This window comes from Amblyomma maculatum, chromosome 10 (assembly GCF_055883805.1).
Source record: "Amblyomma maculatum isolate TAMU_Amacu chromosome 10, ASM5588380v1, whole genome shotgun sequence".
In the NCBI taxonomy this organism is placed as follows: domain Eukaryota; kingdom Metazoa; phylum Arthropoda; class Arachnida; order Ixodida; family Ixodidae; genus Amblyomma; species Amblyomma maculatum.
The window spans coordinates 3,210,821-3,232,064 of record NC_139353.1 but is presented as its reverse complement, the minus strand read 5'-3'; the positions used below and the strand labels follow the sequence as shown (position 1 = coordinate 3,232,064).

Genomic DNA, 21,244 nt, shown 5'->3' with positions numbered 1-21,244 from the left:
CGAAGCAGACGGCTGCAGTTGTCATGGGTTTGTGCCGAAATGGCAATGCTCTTACGCCTGGCCTAAAAACGCTGAGCGCACGTTTATTGTGAAGAGCCTGCATTTATCAGCCTCGACCGACGTGGTCCCCGTACGACTTGTGCCTCTCAGCTTCGTTATTCCTTTTCTTATCAGGAGCTTTATTTTTCTATCCTTGTTCTGGCCAGATAACGATGCCGTTCGCTCCCACGATGACGCTTGTCGTTGTCGGCGTCTGAAAGCCGAAGCAGTGATGACTCTCGCCGTCATCCCCACAGCGACTACGTTCCACGAGCAGTATCTACAAGCCCGATTACGCGCAGATAAATAAGTAAGACAAAAATTTCTGCCTGCATCGAGGCGCTAGCTGCTCTGTTAGAAAGAAGAAACAATGTAGAGAAAGCGCTTCTCCCTCGTCTAGATTCCGTTCCCTTCTCCGGTGTAAAAACAAAAACCAGTTTCGCTGAGTGAAAAGCAGCCTTCATTCCTTGCTGCGACAGTCGGGCGATAGCAAGCCAAGGAGAAGCCGAGCTCCCATCGCAGCGGAACGATGTCGACGGGCGGCTTTCAGGAACTCGTTTATAGCGCGGTTGACAGAAATGCGGCCGACCTGGCAGGCGTCAGTCGCTTCCTGTGGAACCACCCGGAGTTGGCCCTCAACGAAGTGAAAGCTCATGAGTGGTTGACGGATTTTCTCGAAGAACGAGGCTTCGATGTGACGCGCCACTTCTGTCTTGACACCGCCTTCAAGGCCGAATTTGTTGCCCCTGGAGGATCCGACGGTAAGCAGTATCCACTCCTTTTTTTACGTGCATCGACGCGGTCCTTGACCCATAGCTAGAACACGCAAGCACGTGGCCGCTTCCTTCGAAGGCCAAGCGCGCAGCCACGTATCGCAGCTAAGTTTTACAGAATGCGCGCTTTGTGTCGTCTGTCACTTCTCTTCGATGCTATAGCTGCGACGGACACAGGGGCACTCCGAGCGTCTTCTAGCTATGTTTAAACAACCGCGTACAAAGACAAACCGATTGATCCGAAACATTCTTTGCTTAACGATCGCAGCAAAATGAACGGCGCATAGTTGGCATAGAAGTAGAAAGAAAAATCGTGTTATGCAGCAAGTTAGCAGTGGAATGTTGGCGCGCAAGAGATTCCCTGCAGTGCAGTAGCGCCTAACAGAGGAAGCACGTGTAATCAGTGCTCCTGAGCAAAGGTAGAAACCTATCATTTGTAGTAGCTAGCAAAACAGGCTCGCTGCTTTGTCATCAGAGCTCGTAGTCGTTTCTTATTCCTGTTGCATCAATCGGCCGCCAAAGCGCTAGGAAACCTCCTCCAACATCTCTGGGAAGCTAAAGCCAGTCTTGAAAGACACTGGCAGTGTCATAGATGGAACAAGACCCTCCGCCGCAGGCTGGCCGACTAAACAAAGACATAGAAACACGCAGCTACGCTTTCGAGGCAAAAATGGTAATCCCTATGCAGCCGTCTTGATGGTAACATGAGCCTGCCTCAAACATGGAACATCTTCCAACATCTAATAGACCAATCTCAATCTACGGCACCACACAGACATAACCTCACAAAACTAATTTACACTTCCCCCACACCGCCATCAGAGCTACTTGAGGACCTCAAGGATGCATACTTTAAACCTTATCAACCAATGTCCCATCTGGTATATAAAGGGCTCCCTAATGACCTTCTAAGTCTGCCTCTCACTGAAGCAGAAGTAATGGCAGAACTTCAGAACCTAAATATCTCCTCAGTTCCCGGATTAGACGGTATAAACAATAAAACTCTGCGCAAGTTGGACATCCCCTCCATAACCGCCTTAACTAATTACTTTAATGAATGCTGCCAACAACGCACTTTACCGGCTCAGTGGAAGAAGGCAAAGGTAGTATTTATACCACAACCAGGCAAACCGCTTCTCCCCACAAATCTTCGACCTATTTTCCTCACCTCTAATTGGGTCGGAAAATTAACGGAGCATGTCATTCATACACGACTAAGCAGCCTTCTGGAGGAATGGGAGCTCCTGCCCAACTACATGTTTGGTTTCCTTCCGGGTATGGCCACTCAATATGTTTTCCTACAGCAAAACGCCATATCCTTGATTCAAAAACTCGCGATACACGAGCCATAATGTAACACACTCTGCCATTCTTAATAATCTACAAACGCTACAAGTAGGCAGCCACATGTATAATTACATAAGAGCCTTCCTCAGCAACCGAATAGCGACTCTCACACTAGGCCCTCATACGCTTCCAAACATCAAGCTCGGGGCTCGGGAAAAACCTCAAGGAGCGATCCTTTCACTGACACTCTTTAACATTGCCTTATTCATCTCCCAAACAACTTTCTGAGATCCCAGGCATACATTTCGCCCTTTATGCGGATGACATCACTGTCTGGGCATGTCGAGGCAGTGACGCCACCATAGAGAGCCACCTCCAAACAGCCCTGAACACTATTGACACCTATGTGAAGGAGAGAGGCCTGTAATGCTCACCATCTAAATCTCAATTTTACTGACCCAAATATACTCATCTTTATAGCCCGCCTATCACTCTGACACTCGGCACACAACCGATTTCCGTAGTAACTCAAATCAGAGTACTAGGAATGACTCTCTACTCCCATGGAGCACATGGAGATGTAATCAAAGCAATCCAGACTCATGCTCATCAAACTACTGGGCTAATCCCTCGTGCAGCACCTCGGAAAACAGGCCTTCATGAAAGAAATACACTTCGTCTCACACAAGCATACGTTACCAGCAGAGTCGCGTACGCTGTTCGATACTTACCCCTCACTAGCAAGGAACGTGATCAAGTGAACGCTTTACTCCGCAGTTGTACAAAAACAGCCCTGCGCCTTCCTCCCAGCACCTCGACACTCCGCTTACTCAAACTTGGAGCCCATAATACGCATGAAGAACTCCGTGAAGCCACGCTGACAGCCCAGACGGCCCGCCTTTCGCGTACACCAGCAGGTCGCGCACTGCTCTCTTCTCTACACATATCCCCAATAGGACTCCCATCTGGAGGCACCTCATTACCTCCTGCAATTCGCTCTGAAATTTTGTAGCCCCCCCCCCCCCCCCTTCCTGTCTAAAAACATGAAGCCAGAACGGGACGAGAAACGTAGAACAGCCAGGGTGCAAGCCTTATATAGACAATATGGAGAAGACCCCAGTGTAGCATATGTTGATGCGGCCATTTATGCAAATACCCATCTTAAGGTACTAGCAGTTACTAACAATCATGCAAAGCTTCCCTCTGCTTGCTCAATTTTCCCTGATTCTACAACAGAGGCAGATGAGGAGGCAGGCATTACGCTAGCCATGGCATACACACCCGCCACAAAAATAATTTCGGATTCTAAAACAGCTATCCTAAACTTTTCCAATGGTTTAGTGTTCCCCAGCACCCACCGCCTTTTGCGTTTTTGGCAACCCTGACAACATGTCACCCTTATTTGGACACCCGCGCATGCGGGCCTTCCCGGTAAGGAGGAGGCTCACTCCCTGGCCCGAAGTCTCACTTTCCAGGCTAGGGAGGAACAGTATTCCTCAGATTCTGGCGTGCCTGCTGTCATTTCGTGACATCTTTACCTTCCACCGCGAAAATAGCAGGACTTACGTACCCCCTGCCCCGACTCTCACAATAACACAAGCTGCTCATTGGCGCTGGCTACAAACGCACACAACCCCATACCACATCCTTCGAAACGCCCGCTTTCCTGAGACATGTTTCTTCTTCCTGCAATCTCTGTGGCAAACCTGGCGACTTTCTACACACACTACTTACCTGTCCCTCATTCCTTCATCCTCCTTCACCAGAGGTGACCCTAGACTACTGGAAAAAACTACTCATCAGTACGTCCCATAAGGACCAGCGCAAGATCATTAGATGCACTCTCGCTTGTATAGACCAAAACCGATCTGTGACGTAAGCGCGATGCGGTGGCGCTTCTGTCGCCAGGCTGGGCCAGTTGGGGGTGAAAACTAGGCTTAGCGCCCAAAGGAATACATGGACCCGAAACATTTCAAAGCATTTTTCTAATTTCACGCGCACTATGATCTCGTTATTCGGTACAGCGCAGCCATGAACATCCGAGAACAGATCACGAAAGTATGAAATCTCGTTAACGAGGCTAAGTATTTTTTAAATACCGCGAAACGTATGCGGGTGCGTGTTGGGAGGGCGACCCATATAAACACACGGAAACACAACTAACTTATCGCAACATTTTACTCGGTTCAGGAGCTTTGAACCCTTCTCATGTTTTGGTGAACATCTAGTATCACGCCCCGACATCATGTTGCATGGCACTCTACATTCCCTTGCAAGTCTGAGGACTTGCGGGACCGTTCACAGCACGATAAACTTACCCCGAACTGTTGCAGACGGCATATGCGCCACCGGCGCTGTCGCTAGCAGACGCTGCGGAACTGGAGGCGGCCGCGGTGGGCATAGAGTTTCTTACCTTACCTAGAGGGAAAGCTGTGCTGCCGTCTATGGGAGTTTACATGAAGTTTCCAGACGGCCAGTTCAGCTACCATGGACGCTCAAAGCATCATGGGCCGGAGAGCTACCGAGTGCAGAACTACAACTTTTGGGCAAAACTAATGCAAAGATAAACATTGTTTTACCGTAAATAATGTCCGAAGACTGAATATTATGACTATAAATTGCAAAAAGAGAGAGAAACAGCATGTCATTCTGAGATTTATCCAGTATAAGCGATGGCTCTTTCTCCTATTGGCTTAGTTTTGAGCAGCACAAATACCAATATTTCGCACTTAATAGGCAAACTTTGAAATATAAAAACGTTATGAAAATATTCATGGTTATGCAATCACTAAGAAAATTTTTAGTGCCATTTCGGGAAACAGAAACTATTTATTGTCGACGTGTGGTTTTGCGCCTTCGCTACTATGTCTTTCACGGTCTATGTACGCGCCTTCAGATGATGATGATGATGAAAAAGAAACATCGCAGTAACGCCACTCCACGTACCCGAGAAAAACCGACTGTCCCGCAACAAGTAGCACACCGGCCCATGATTCATAGCGCGCCCATGGTGGCTGAAGTGCAGCGCCCTCAGCTTTCCCTCTAGTTAGTGTAAGGAACTCTATGGCGGTGGGTATCGCCAGCTGCGCTGTCGTCTGCTGCAATGTGCGACTCTCGTTCGGTCCGCATTGTCGTACGACGTATGACAACTGTTTTTTAAATGTAATTCTGTCTAGGATGTATCGCTTGAGGGACAGTATTATCAAGCTAATTTACTCCATGCAGCAGCATATCAGACTGCAAACAAAACTACGTGATTGGCTACATGAGCATTTTGGTGGTGTATGGATTCACAACATAGATTATTCAAGGAGTTTTCAAAGTAGACCGCCTCCGCAATGACGCAGCATACTTCTTCAAAGCGCTGGCCAATGTTTAATGACCGGCCACCACTTCTGGTGCTCTGCGAAACGAGAAAAATGTTGCCGTAAGTTGCGTTTACTTGTGTTTTTATGGGTCGCCCTCCCAACTCGAACTACCATACGTTTCGCGGTGTTTTAAAAATACTTCACCTCGGTCATGAGATTTCATACTTTCACGATCTGTTCTAGGATGTTCACGGTTACTCTGCAACGAATAAGGACATCATTGGTGTCTCGTGAAATGAAAAAAAAACTGCTTAGAAATATTTCGGTTCCATGTATTCCTATGGGCGCTAGCCCTATTTTTCACCCCAGTCGGCAGCGACGCTGCGAGCGCCCCCTTTGTTCGTAAACACGGTGTCGGTCTATAGCCTTCCCAGGGCTTTCCTTCGCTTTGTAAAAGGGCCCTGCATACATGGAGGGGGCTCTCACATGCCATGTGGGGGGCGACGCCCCTACCCTCTGTAATATTGGCAGTAAATGTGTCTACCACACACACACACACACACACACACACACACACACACACACACACACACACACACACACACACACACACACACACACACACACACACACACACACACACACACACACACACACACACACACACACACACACACACACACACACACACACACACACACACACACACACACACACACACACACACACACACACACACACACACACACACACACACACACACACACACACACACACACACACACACACACACACACACACACACACACACACACACACACACACACACACACACACACACACACACACACACACACACACACACACACACACACACACACACACACACACACACACACACACACACACACACACACACACACACACACACACGCGCGCACGCACGCACGCACGCACGCACGCACGCAAGCGCGTGTTTGTATATTTTTATGGGAAGAAACAAAACAAGCACAATTGTTTTGGAGCGACCACCTAATAGCAAGGATAAGAATAATGTTGCCTTCCGGACCTGCCGCCCTTTCGAAATTTATTATAGATAGGGATATATGCGAGTGAAATGGCGTGGGAGTCGTACTGCGTAGTAACAGATAATTCCCGCGTTAATCTCTTGGCCCACTGGTAATTAATGTTCACTAAGGGTTCGGAAGCGTGGACATTAGTTTCCTCAGGCCATGTGGTCTGTAATTTTGTACTACTTATCTCAATCTCTCGCAATGCAATGTGAAGGAAGAGATTGCCACTGGTCTCATCGCATAACGTTGACGCTCGTGTGAAGAAGGCCTGCACTCACTGAAAAAAAGGAAAGCGTAGGAGAATATTTATATTTTTCTAACTAAGTTTTTATCAATGCTAAATAGTGCAAGTATTATCTACGCGGAAGGCAATTGATTAGAAAGCGAGAAGGAATTACCTGTGTGCTTCCGGCGTGATCAGAACTCGCAACCTCCGCCTGTCTCGGGCTTTGCTCTCCTAACTGAGATAAGACAAAGGCAGGGTGCACCGTCAGCAATACGTGCGAATGTCTCAGCCCCAGAGTTGCCAGTATAAATCGCTTCGCAATACAGTTTCATTCCAGTATTCCTGCTAGATAATATGCACTCTGTTTATGCTGCATATTATTTAGCAGTGAGAGTGTTCATCAGCGTAGCCTTAAGTCATAACGGGGGAAACAAACACAGAGAAAAATTAGCAAGAGAATTAAAAGAGGCCTATCTGATTCCCAAGAATTTTGACACGCGCGTAAGCACCCCATCGGTTATCATTCATCCCCGCGAAATCTCATATCTTGATGAAACTCGTTGAAGTGAATTGTTTTTATCCGCGAACATGCGGACTTGATTGTATGAGCATTATTGTACATATACGTGTTCCATCAATAAATAAAACATTTGATAGTCAGCGCTGTTCCCGTCTACTCGCTTGTCCTTCGTTTATTGCGCTGTGTGTTTATAAAAATGTTGCATCAACTAGCTCAACTCTTCGTTTTATTGAATATCCAGAACTTAATACATCTGCCGCCCTAAACAGACAAAACATTTGACGCTGTTGCAAAGCCCTTTAGCAGTTTTTAGACTCCTTCCATCAACAGCGCTCAACCTCAGTTCGCGAGGTCGTTTCCAGACAACTGTGCTTACCTTGTGAAAGCTGAACCGAAGGGCTCTCCTATTGGGCAACAGCCGCTGCATTACAGTGAGCGAAGCAAATGTTCTCGTAGCTCCTTCACGACGCTATGGACACTAGATGTAAGAGGAAAACGCAGACTCAGCGCAGAGAGCTCTTTTGTGGCCCGGAACCACTGTGCCCCGGAACCGCTGGTGCCCCGGAACCACTGTGCACCGGTTGTCATGGCTACATACACACACGATGCCAGTGCCATCAAGACGATGAATCTTTAGGATGAGTATGCTTACTAATGAGAATATTCGGAGGTGGAGAGCGAGTGTTCATATTTGTGATGTTTCATCTATGGGTTTACCGTGGACATCTTACTAATAAAATGAAGTCTTCTCTTTGGAACTCTTATGCGCGATGGCTATTTTGATAAAACGTACCTCATATTCTTTGATGTCAGCTTACTTACAGCTTGCGCTACTTTTGCTTGCAAACACAGTAATACCTCTGTCACATGAGCAGATTTAATGTCATCGGTTTTTTTCGATGCTACACGGTAAAATGTAATGTCATTAGCAAATGGTGGCAATTACGATCAGCTATAAAAAATACTGCACTTAAGGAACATGAGTGCGCATAAAACGCGTTTGAAATCACTGTGTAACATTTCAAAGCTGATCAAAACTATTCTGTGCGATAATTCAAGCGAAAAACATTACTTTTGGCTGTGGTGTAGCACTTTATCCATAAAAAATTAAGCCAACTATGGAGTCACCCACAAATTCGATAAATGTAAAAACAATATGGCGGAACACAGCGGAGCGCGAATACACAGTGCAAGGACGCACGGAGACACGCAGAGCACGCAATTGACGTCCAAACTGTGAGGGGCTCACACAACTTTAAATAGTTCCGAGATAAACATGCGGGGAGATGCGGCCACCAAGGAACACAGAGCCCAAAACGATTGTGAGTCGCTGTCATGACTGGACCGCTGCTGTGACCGAGAGTAATGTCGTTCCCCGAGAGCCTGCAGTGCGAATAATTTTACACCTAAATTAACAGTTTTCACAACAAACCTCTAGAAATATTATTTTTAAATTTCACTGTGCGCAGAATATGTTGTTGCGTTACGTATCTGGCGTCAAGAGTACACATTCGGTTCGCGATCGAATGCCAATGAGTTCCCGAGACTCATTCGATGAAGAATGTCATTCGAACCTAATGACATTAAATTTTCTCGTGTAGCAGGGGAGTAATGACATTAGATGCTAATGTCATTCGATACGATTGAGATTAAATTTGCTCGTGTGACAGGGGTATAAGTGAGCGATACACAACATGACTGCAAAATTTCTTTCTACGGTCAGTCCGCACAGACCAAGAAATCCTGTGCGAAAACAGAGGCTCGCGACTGGTTTAAAATATGCTTCTGCATTCTTGCTGCCCCAGAGGCCTATGCGTCGACTCAAAGTATCATATAAAGGTAAAAAGCCTTGGCCTCACAAAAACGGCATCTAATTTCAATGGCATCTCTGGTTCAAGGTGCGAAACTGCACTTTGTTATCAAAATCAGGTATAACGCATGAACAGTCGCTAAGATATATGCTTTGTTGCAACCGTGTAGTCTACTGATGTATAAAACTCCTATAACGCGTTTGTGTTCATTAAAGGAGTCATGCCATGGTCACCCAATATATTACATTTTTGTAGTCTGGCAGATGATACTGGACCTTATTATTCTATTTCCGAAATTTGAGCGCCCTAGAGGCATTCTTTATTTAAAAATAAGCGGCTGAATTTGTCACCGTGAAGCTCCTCTCACCGACAGCGGTCGCCGGTGACGTCACCGAGCGACACCGGCCACCGCATCGTCCGCTGCTGTGCCGGTGCCGATAAGCTACCGATACACTGTACTGTGTTCGCTCTTGCTAACATGACTCCTAATAAGTGTATTCAGCATGTTTCTCAAACAGAACACTGGGTTGATGAAGCCAGGCATCCATCCTCGGCGCGAATGCCTCCATCGACCGAGGGGAGCACTGACCTCACCGCCTTAAACACCCACTCCCTGCACCGGAGCTGACTCGACTCGACCCTTCGACCCGACCCGACAGCGTTTATATGAACCCTGTGACCGGGTTTCGACACGATAATTCAACTTCACCCGCTCCTGTCGGGTCCATGTAAACGCCGCTTCAGTTTCACAAGCTGTTTGCAGCACTACAAAAGGCAAGGGCACCTCAGCCCAGACAGGATGACGCGCACCGTAAAAGGCAATTGTGCTTCTACGTGCCTCTCGCACCTCGAAACGGTGGGGCGACAGGGGGAGCACAATTATCTATTGTAGTGCCTCGGGCCGACTGGCACGCAAGAACACAATTATAGTGCGCTTGATCCTGGTATGCAGAACCGGGCCGACAGCGTGTCTCAGGTAGTAGTGGCGTGTGAACACGTAATGCGTGGCCCGCGTACCGATGGTCTGTCGTACGCGGGAGTCGGGCGCGGCCGCTTACGCTTTGGAACATAGAAGCCGGGAATCACGACCGAAAGAGGAGCAACGGTCAAGAATGGCGACGGCGAGACGCGACTTGTGTAATGGTAATCAAAAAAGCAAGCCGAAAAGGAACGCGGCGTATGTTGTTCCGCCGGTCGGCGACAGCGGACAACCACGGGCCATCGGGAACAAAAGGTTCAAGTGGTTCCCGGGTACCCCGAGGGCGGCCGCACGGACATCTCTTCTGAGAAATCGAGTGGATTGACAGACAGGGTTGTCTCTGGCAACGCTTCTCTAATTCCTCTCGCCCACGGAGCGGCGAGCTGCGGCCCTTTCGACGCATGTGTGTCCCGGACCATAAGTCGCCGGCCGACACCGAGCTACTCTTGTTCCACCATCTACACCACCACAACGGCTTCCTCCTCACCACGAAGTCTAAACTCTTTCGAGAGGAAGTGTCTACAAAAGTGGCAGTGTGCTAATGTGAGTGACATTGAAGTGATAAGGACACTCCCTCCAGGACGAGTCCGCCCTTCCCCTAAGGAACCTTAGAACACGAACCCTATAAAACTGTGTGTTTTCGGGCATCGTGGTTCTTCTCTATACTCCTTCTAAAAATGTAAATAAACGAAGTCTTCGTCTTTCAACTCCTTCGCTCAACGGCACTTATTCCTGGGTGGAGCTAGCGTCGATGTGGTCGGGGATCCGTCCAGCGGCACCCGAGCCCGACCTCTAACAGTATACACTATACGCTGCTGCGCTGTCGGGCGGTTCCCGAAGATTGTACAAAAGCGCCGTAGGGCGGCACTATATACATTGCGCATTTCATACATTGCTTTTGAGACGTGCTTCAGTGTACAATGTATACGCTGTTTGAGCGGGTGAGCTTGTGCGCCTTTCGCACTCAGGCGTGTACCTGAATCCCGCCTACAGATGCCGCTATTCCTTAGATTGAAAGCGCTAATACAGATCGACGAAAAGCTCAGTTTGAGTTAACAACGCTAAGCGGCATGACTTCTGTTTCGCCGACATCAACGGGACTTCGCGTAACCGTGGTTATCGCTGCTCGTGCACAGAACATGCAGGCAGACGACGTAGCATCGGCATATGTCGTCAGCGGCTGCACCGGTTGCCAGATCACCAAGTTACTCTACACTACTCTGTTCGCAAACTTCTGCAGATTCTGCAACGCGCCAGGTGATTCTACCTTCATCAATGATACACCCCCTCACTATGGATGATGCCACTCTGCTTCTCAAAAGAAAGGAGCACCTCCGGCCCCGCACAGGTGCTCTTGTCTCCACCGTGTGTGGTAACCCTCTCCAGCGATCTTACCCGCGCAGAGGAGGTTGCGCTATGGAGGATCCGGGTCAAAGTTGCCCTCACTCCTGCTGTAATACGAATATTGCCTCAATATTGATATTTATATCAACGTCCAGGCTGTCCTGTCTGCAAGTCACAAAATCATGAGGCAGATATTCATCACTTGTGGGTTTGCCCGGCACTGAAGCCGACGAGAATTCGGCACCTGGCGGCTGTGGGCCTTCTACCGAACAACTCATCTTCGTACAGTGCTTGGACGCAAAGGCCTTATCATCGCTCTTTTTTAAATTTTCTTAGTACGGCCAACCTTTTTTTCTTTCATTTAATACCCATTAAAGTTTTTTTACACATTCCGTTATGCTCTGAGGCCATAAACAACGTTATTAAAAAAATATCTACACCTCCGATGCAGCTGAAACGTTAAGGTTTACTTTGTTCAATGGATTGCATTATTTTTTCAAGGTGTGATAGTGGAGAGGAGAAATGCATGTGCAACGAAGCGAGCTTAGCCAAAGTTACAATAATTCAATTACTCCCGCTGTACCGGCTCATGGTCGAATTATGATGCACCTCGGAGAAACCTACCTCCTTCGCTGGTGTGCAGATGATTACTTCGAATAACAAATAATGACGTTTATCGAGATAATCACACATATTCTAATGAAAAATACAGGCACAGATCTTCATTCTTTATTTTCGTTCACTTTCCAACTTGTTTACGGAAGCGCCATATCTGTGGGGAGTAAGACGCGTTCTGGCCAAGGCATAGAGGAAATTCTTTTCTCTTAACAAACGCTGCGTATAAGATTCAGGCGGTTTGAATTCATTGCCAAATATATGAGGATTTCGTTTCACAGCTTTGATATATTGTATTTTTATGAATAATACTCCTCCCGGGTGTCACCAGGAATGAAAGAAAATCTAGACTTCGTGAGAACCGTTTTCACCCCACTTTCTGTTATTCCAAGAATGCGATATATATATACATATATATATACATATATATATATATATATATATATATATATATATATGTATGTGTATATATATATGTATGTGTATATATATATGTATGTGTATATATATATATATGTATGTGTATATATATATATGTATGTGTATATATATATATGTATGTATGTATATATATTGTAACGTTCATTTCTGTATTTCGCTGAAAACAGTAGTGCTAAAAAAAAGAAAAAACGAGGGACGATTAAGCTCCTCATTTCAGGGTATAACACGATAGCGTTAGTGGTTCCACTTTCAAATCCTCGTTCGCATATAAATGAACTTTGTTGCCCGCTGGCTCACTGAACCCTCAGTTTCTGCCTCTAATTACCTCACACATCTTCATTAGTACATAGCCCTAAGGTGCAGTATTATGTGAATAACCACTTGGCGTAGATGCAAAGCTCCACTCCAGGAAGCTGCACGAACTTCTGTGCGTTGCCCGGGGCTTCTGATGTGTGGCTAGGCATCCAAGGCCCCGGGTTCTAATCCCATATCTCACCCTCTTATCATAAACTATTGTCCGAATTGCAGTTTCTGCCAACTTGGGCATGTTGTGTGGTCTTGTCACGTTCCACAATTCGCAGGCTCGAAGGCAGGCTCGTGATTTTTCGCCCCCTGCGATACCAACACTAGCGGTAGATTTTCTGGAGAATGGGGCCTTCAATTATTAGTCGTCAGTATATTTTCCTTGCAGTGTGTTACGCCTGCATTCGCTCACAGAACCCGTGCCAGCACAGCCAGGTTATCGGCAGTGCCGCACGCGAAGCATATCTGCGAGCAGCGTCTGGGCTGAAGCATTACAGCAAACGTCAGTGTTGCAGCAACGCTTGCTCAAGCTGACGTCGAGGTCATCAATATTTACTTTCTGGGAGCCGATATGAGGTACTTGAACTAACAGTGAACGGAAGCGCATGAGGGCCGATATGAAAGTGCCCATTCAAATATTAGTATATCGTGAGGGGCAATGCATAGAGGCTACCTGTGATGCCACTGCTCAGAGTTTCTGCCGCTACCTATATAGAATTAAAGCTAAAACACCTAATTATCGCTCCGGGAGTTAGTTTCAATGCCACAATATGGAGCTGTAGCGATTCCCTAGAAGTTTCTCTGCTCGGTTCTTTATTTGCAGAATCAATGTACCAGTTTATTTCAAGACATAAAGGGCTCATCTTCAAAGCAGTTGTTGTAGTTATCGGAACAATGCCATAGCTTGATATAACCACATGTCGGTCGTTCTACCTCACCACTTCGCTTGTGCAAACAATGCCTTCAGCGAAACAGCTATTCACGCATACTGTTTGAATAACTCACCCATCGTTTAACTTTCTTCAACCATTAATTCTTGACAAAGACCGTTGTGGGCTGCGATTTCGATTAGGCATACGAGCAATCCTCATTCATGTAAGGCGGCGGGTAAACAGAGACCCTTGCAAAACAAAGGGTGCATCGCTGACGAGGGCCGTTAGCAGGGATATGGAAAACTCTTGAGCGCTTGAGACACTGCAAGCATTCATTTGAATGTAACGTATTTCAGAGCCAGCAGCAAACAAAATACATCCCAGATGTGAATACATAGTGAACACCGGTCTCAGGAATGTAAATCTCAAGTACGCGACTATGCAATTGTTTACACAGTTCAGTCGGTGATCTTTTGGAAAAATTTCATGAGACATCCCTACATTTCTTGGGCTAAAGGATTACTACAGAAACACAGCACATCGGCCTAGATGGCTATTGTCATCCATTTATGGTTCTGTAAAATATAGTGACGATGGTAATGATGGTTAGATTTAATAAGTCAAAGGCAGTTTTTCCACTGAGAGTCATGACAAGAGGTATTTGTAAGCAAGGTCATGTCAAAGATCCATAATCCAATAGCATGACGTTCTGTGCAAGTAGACGCGGCAAGGATGATCCAAGATGAGCATCAGGCCAAAGAGACTATTGTCGCATTGGAAAACTACTGGCTACATAGCCACAGAGAGCATCGAACCACGCACTTTCTGCATACGAGGCTGATGTTCAAACCACTAGGCCAACGATTAGTTTTGTATTGCACTCAAATATGCGATATTTACGTAAGAAAACTCGGCCGTATTTGACTAAGGTAACGTGGATAAAATCCTTCCAATGTCTACAATGTTTTAATGTGCTGGAGCCAATAAAGTGATGTATCCACAAGCTTGATAATTTCCCAATACCTTGCAATCTCTTTCATAATTCTTTTACTGGACATGCGTCAAGATTTGCATGATGTACCGCCATCCTACGTCTCCATGTACTCTGCAGGTGCAACGCCATTTGAGGTCATAAGGAACATCGACCTCGTTTTCAAAAGGAAGCTTCCTGACACCGTGAGGGTTAAGCAGAAACTCTTTCTTGAGAGTTCTTTGGAGGACGTCTCACTCCATCAAAGCAGTCCAAAAAAACATTCTCAACACTGTCATCCTTTTTGCATAGTAGACAGTGGACTCGCCAAGGTACAAAAATTTATTTCTTTGCAACTGCGGTGTAACAGGTTAAGTGCCACTATGTAGACTGAAAAGAAAAAAAATGTTTTGGCTGCAGGAGTAATGCCCATTTTTTAAACTCGTTTTAGACCATCGATCTGGGCCTGCACTTTAGTGGTCATGTTAACTTTGTGATCATGTGCAGTTCCTGAATATGAGCCACATTTTGTCGATATATTTTTTTATCTGGATTCGGCTTCCCTGCACCTTGTTATGGCTGCGATACACATTTGTTTTAAGATACCATGTCTCAGGATTTTGTCATAACATTCAACATTATATATATGGTTTGTATCTGATGTACACTGGCGTGCAAAAAGGTGGTGTCCTATGAAGTAAACTCAGTTGGTACGCGCTCTTTCTCTCCCTCTTCTTTTCCTGTGATTGTCTCCTTGCGTGGTTCCATTGGTTGATTGGTTACTGTAGTACACGGTCCTATACAATAGTGGTGGGAACAATGAATCTCATATATCGCTTACTTTTTTGGTGTCACGTGACTAAGGTAGTCCAATGACAAACGTGTATAAGAAAACGACAGGCTTGTACAACTTCTCTCATATAACCACGAATAGCCCCTTGGGTAGAAAGGGATGTACTCGGCTAAATAAGCTGTAAAGTTTAGCACAAGCATTCGAGACTCCACCTGAGCGTTTGCCTTAACTGACTTATTTGTGCGCCAGTTAGTTAACCCAAGGTCAACCTTCAGGAGGAGTCTGTAAAACTCGAAAGCTTGTGCGAACTCCCGAATCTTAATAGCTTACTTCAAGTGAATATCTGTCCGTCCTCTTGCGTACAGCTAGAATCAATAAGAGAAGCGTTGCTGCCAACAGGCGATAAGAATCAGTGGCAAAGGCGCATGCAAAAAAGCTTGGTCAGCTGCTCTTTCCGAGCATACCCCCCAGGTCACCCATTCTCGTCTTCTATTGGTGGCAACGGTTTGCGAGATGCGAAGGCTACGCGCTGCCGCGTTCCCTTTCATATTACTTCTAGCCGTACGTGTCGAAGGTCTAACCACGCAAAGCTAAAAGAGAACAACCAAAACAGCTACCCTGATGCTTCTCCTTAGTCCCTATAGGCCTATTGTTATCAATGACAGAAAATTTGGCGGCGAACCAAAGTTGGGAAGTCGTTTTGGATAGTGAGACCGCAGTTACCGCGATAGAACTAACAGATAACTTTGCAAGGCATTTGCCCTACACTGGGCGCAAAGTGACTGCTGCTGACCGGTGAATCTAGCGTGACTGTATTGCGGAATGCAGGGCCGACGGTCGCCTTTCTTGCTGAGTACGACGCACTCCCGGAGATTGGGCATGGCTGCGGCCACAATCTTATCGCTGAGAACGCCATTGGGGCCGCCATCGCAGTCCAAGAGGCCATGAAGACGTGGCGGAACGTACGCGGCAAGGTAACCTTCACTGCCTACTTGATAGTACGCGTTCAGACTTGCCTTTGGAGGCAATACGTGCGCAGTTACGACCACAGAGCACCAACCTTGAAGCAGATAGTGGGACGTCGTAACACGTGTTTCCTTAGAAAGTTGCCTTCGTTTATAAATGAGCACCATAAAACATCGTTTCCTTGAGAAAGAGACGTAACCCAATGCTGCAGTTCCCCGTCACGTATGCGCTGCAGAAGGTGATAACGTAAAACTGCTATGAGGGTTGATGAAGCACCTTTCGATGTGTCCTGCAAGTCTTCGAGGTTTGTCCAGTCGAAATCGAAATTGAAATAAAGATGGCGTTTGCCTTCATTAAAACTTTCTATTTTACGCGTAGTGTTTTGTTTCATTTCCTCATCATCGATTGACTCAAATGACCTCGAACTGCTGTACGAGTTATGATTTTCAAGGCATCTGTTAGTGGATCCCGCTCATCAAATTTACTAAAAAGCGGCGAGATAAGAGTGCCGGCGATCAGGAGTCCTGACCTGTAGACTCAGGAGTCCTGACCTGTAGACCCAGTAGCGTGAGGGGAGGTGATAAGTAGCCTGAGGGGGAGAAACCTCTTCTCGTAGCCAACAAGGCGCGGTTTTCGTTTACTTCACAATCTATTCAGTACATAATTTCTAGTCCTAACGACAGTTAATCTCAGCTAGAATAAGTAAGAAATGACTAAAAATAATACAGTGGCAAAATTAGTCGGGAAAATACAGAATAGTTTTGTTATTCCAGCAGAGATTTAGTCTCGATTTTTACAGGGAACTTGTGACTGCAAAAATGTCTGCGAGTTCGTATAGGTACTGAAAAATTACTGCAGAGCTAGGCTACAGAAAAGTGCTAAAAACTACAGAACTACAAAAAGTAATTCAAAGATACATTCAGATCTGTGTTCATGACAAAATTTAGGAATATTTAGTGGTATTTCCTACACGGTGATGTAGCTTTATTTTTGTTACTCGTAATATTTGCATTAAAGAACTGCGTCTTTTGAATCTTGGCGACGCTAGCATAGAGTACTGAGTGTCTGCCTTACTCTAAACTGCGGCCAAATGTTACTAGCAAATGAAATTTCTCTCGGAATACAATGTAAATATATGTTTAGTAAACAACAATCTAGCGCCAGTGTCGATCATCGGAGCGGCAGAATGGTCAAGCGCGGCAGATGTTTGTGGAGATGAAGTTAGTCCGAGTGCCAATCCGTTCCTATTCTTCATTTCGAGGAGTGAGCAGTGGACACACAGCCTCCAAAGCCTCAGACAGCATAGCTGCACTAGAGTTTCATATCAGCCTATCCACGTAAGCAGCAGACACTCGACTTGCTCGGCACTGCCGAATGTTCGATTCGGCAGCTCTGGTCTTCACTTCCCTCTGCTAACCCTTTTTGCTTGCCACTTAAGCATATATTTCACTGATCCATCCCACCTCATTTCGGTGTCACTCAAGCCTGAGTCGCTTTGGGACGTTAAACCCCACAAATCAAACCAACCAAACCTCTTCAGTTTCAAGGCTAGCCGGATAAGTTGGTTGAATCTAGTAAAGCTGTTAACTCTGCCCTTTTTTCAAATCGCTCTTCCGATACCTTTCAGCCTTGCTTCGAACACGTAGTGGAGATAAGGATGGCACCGTACAAATAGCGACATACCTCTTTTTTATTATGGGCGAATTAATATTTCTCTTACCAAACTCGGCGTGTCAGTTTCTAAAGTGACGTTTCCCAGAAGTTACAGGCGCTCATCCTGGGACGTAAGCCCCTTAAGCTGCGATGGAGCGAAGAAAGTCGCTATCATTGAAGCTGAGAAGGGCAGGGGCGTCCGTCGACACAGGGAAGTGGCCTGGTAAACTTTGGCAAATAATCCTACAGATCGCTGTCCTTGGCACACCGGCCGAAGAAAGCTGCGGAGGAAAAGAGCTCATGATTGAGCAGGGTGCGTTGGAGGGCATCGACGCCGCCATCATGTGCCACCCGGGAAGGAGGAATGTCCTGAGGTTAGCCTTCACCGCCACCCAACAGGTACTGTATTATATCGATGTGATTTCAGAGATTGGCCTCCACTGGTTTGTCCTGTCAGGATGCATGTGGCTTAAGAGCTGCAAACATGCGCAAGAGTCGCTCACCTGTTATAGAACACAATGTGTGCATCACCGACCTTTTGAAATGCATTGAAATGGATCCTTAAGTGTTCAGTAAAATAGGAGTTGACTTAATGTTGCAATGATAGCTTAAACTGGTAATATGTTCAACATGGCAAGAGACGACGTCAGGTTTTTTCGTAGCGGTGTGGCGACCATAAGCTCGAGGGGACTTAGGGGAGTACTGTAACGTTTTTTGCAAGCATGGTGCCACTAAGGTATGGTTCCTGATGGAGGTAAAGTCGATGTAATCAAGATAATGCCGCGAAGGCTAGTAGCACGCGGCAACGGCATTCGGATCGTCGCCTCTTCTCACCGTCGGCGGCGCCGTGAGCATCTTCTCAGATGCTAAGCAGCAAACGGGCAGGCCCTATCCAACAGCCAGATCGTGCAGGAGTGGGAACGGAGGAGAGCGACCGAATAGAGGAAACTCACGGCAGCCGGCATGGAGCTCGTTCGCGTCGAGATTTAGAGCTAGGCGAAAATGTTTTGATGGGAGACAAAAGGGAGACTGGCACTTCGTGTTTTCCGCAAGGTTTCAGAGGTGCTACGTCGTGGAAACAAGCACTCACAGCGTAAGAACGATTAGTATTCCCCCGGCGCCGCTTTCAGATGCGCGATAATTATGTCCTCATCTCAGGCACTAACACCCGTAATTTAGAATGAAAGCTCCGAACTGTAAAAACCAAGCATTAGTAAAAGGAACCACCTGCAACGGAGCCTCGCATCGTCCCAAGAGCCGCAAAATACACGAAGTGGTCGTACAGTTAAGCCGGATGAAAGAATTCAGCCCTAAAATAGGATAAAGAGTGGCTGTAGACCGCCAGTGAGATCCACGCGGCGCCGACCGACGACGGCGAGACGGGAGGCGACATTCCGACGGTCAGCGGAATAAACAGCCACCCGACTCTATCACGCGAGAGAGGTCCCCTCCTAGGGGACGCCGGAAACGTGAGAATGGAAGGGAAAAAATAGACAGCTTTTCGTGATTAGACGTCCTAGGCACTGAACGCTCAGCCATTTTACAACGGAAGCTTCCTATACTTGCTTCCTGGACCTATATGGGCTGTGTTGTAACATCCTACGCGCAGGAGTCCAAAGAAAGCATGGGAAAGGCATTTTTCTTATTCCAGCAAATTTCAGTCGTGGTTGCTACCTCTCATACTTTCTCATCCATCATTGTACATGACCCGTTACAAAGGGCGAATTTGTGACCTGAACTGGTCATGAGGCGTTGCCATCTAGTCACGCCATCTGATATGGACGGCGACGTCAAGGTCGTCAATTCTGATGGGGCATGTCCGCCTATAACCACTCACAACGTTCTGTCTGAGTTATTTATTAGTGCCAGCAATAAATAAAATAAGCGTTACGACTGCTCCGAAAATAACAGAGCAACTAATATATTCCCTCGTTGTTGTTGTCTGCATTAATTCTGGAGGACAAGTGTATAACACTTTTTTTTCGGATAAGCGAAATACTCTTAGGTCGCACTAACTTGATGTAAATCAACTGCTTCCCAGCTTTTGTTCCCACCATGAGCAAGTTATTGATGTGGCATTATTGCAAGCACAAACATAAGAGCACACAAGACGTTTCAGGAATGTGCCATGTAGAGCCACTGAGTACATAGCAGCCAAAATTAGTATGATTAGATTAATATAGTGTGAGACCATTATAGATTTCTGGCAAGAACAGCTGTTTGCGAATAAGAAAGTGGTTCTCCTCACTTTTCCTCAGAGAATTACGAAACGCTTGGAAAGTGATATCTTTCCGCTTTCGTGTCGTTTCACTGGGTGTCTCTTGCAGAATAGGACATCCCAGGCTGCTCCTATCCTATGTCGGCAGGTGTCAGACTGTATCCTAATGTTGAATATGGGAGGGGGCGGAAAGGAATGAGGCCTGACATATGCACGAGATACAATCTTGCCCCCTCCACACTCACTGCCTGATGCAGGTTGAGATTGTTCCGGCTGTGCTTTTGCGCCAAGGAGCAAGGTATAACTGGCACTCATTCTATTGGATCGCAAGTCCCATGCGAGGAAGAAGCGGCTCCCAAGAAACTGAGGGCCACTAATATCCATGCGGTTCGCTTCCTGAGCGGAGTCAGGATTGGACGATTACCTAGGTTGGAGTCACGAAATGCGACTCGGCGAGCGTTTCTCATACTGCCCGCGCAATCTCCTTACTGCACGTGGGACGCTGCCGGATCTTCCCTAGGGTCCCGATAGCTGAGCTCTAAGCCGGTGTTTCGAGAGAAAGTGGACCTAATCCAGCAGCACTGCTGTAAAGACCGTTCCGATACGCCAGGAAAGTGTAGTGAAGGCTTGTGTGGGCCTGGAATCGAAAGTATGGACGTTGTAGACTGCGAGCAAGTAAGCTTGGTTCATATCATTTAACCCCTGTTCTCGGGACGAGTCCAGCCATATCGGCCTTTAACACTAGGATCCTAACCTGGAACGGGTGGTGGTGAGTAGTCAGCGGCGGGACGAACGCATGAATGGTGTTGTAGAGCTTGGGGCCCCCTTCAGAGATCCTCGGTCGACCGCTGAGATTCCTCTGAAGATTGCAGTTGGAGAGGGCCTGGATATGGATCACATCACGCCCATCTACATTGTCATGAAACCGCGAATAGCAATTTCGATGTACTAGGGCGTACGACTGAACACCCCTCTGGAGTCGGCACTGCAGAACCAATGGTCCAGTGTTGGTTGGTTGAACGGCCCATAGAACCCGAACTCGAACAGGCGCCA

The 21,244-nt window shown here is 46.8% G+C and overlaps 1 protein-coding gene across 3 annotated transcripts in view; it reads left to right on the top strand.

The window, feature by feature from the left end:
* Window positions 1-257: 257 nt before the first annotated feature.
* The window catches only part of LOC146175411 (xaa-Arg dipeptidase-like), a 46,198-nt gene continuing 25,211 nt past the window's right edge, over window positions 258-21,244 (top strand). For 2 of the 3 annotated variants that reach the window (XM_084581751.1, XM_084581750.1), the window contains exons 1-3: window positions 260-800; window positions 16,183-16,328; window positions 18,223-18,372. In XM_084581751.1, coding sequence (XP_084437877.1) covers window positions 569-800; window positions 16,183-16,328; window positions 18,223-18,372 — 528 coding nt within the window. In that variant the 5' untranslated portion in view covers window positions 260-568. Of the gene's footprint in view, window positions 801-16,182; window positions 16,329-18,222; window positions 18,373-21,244 lie in introns of all 3 variants that reach the window. The other variant, XM_084581752.1, reaches the window with a different exon arrangement.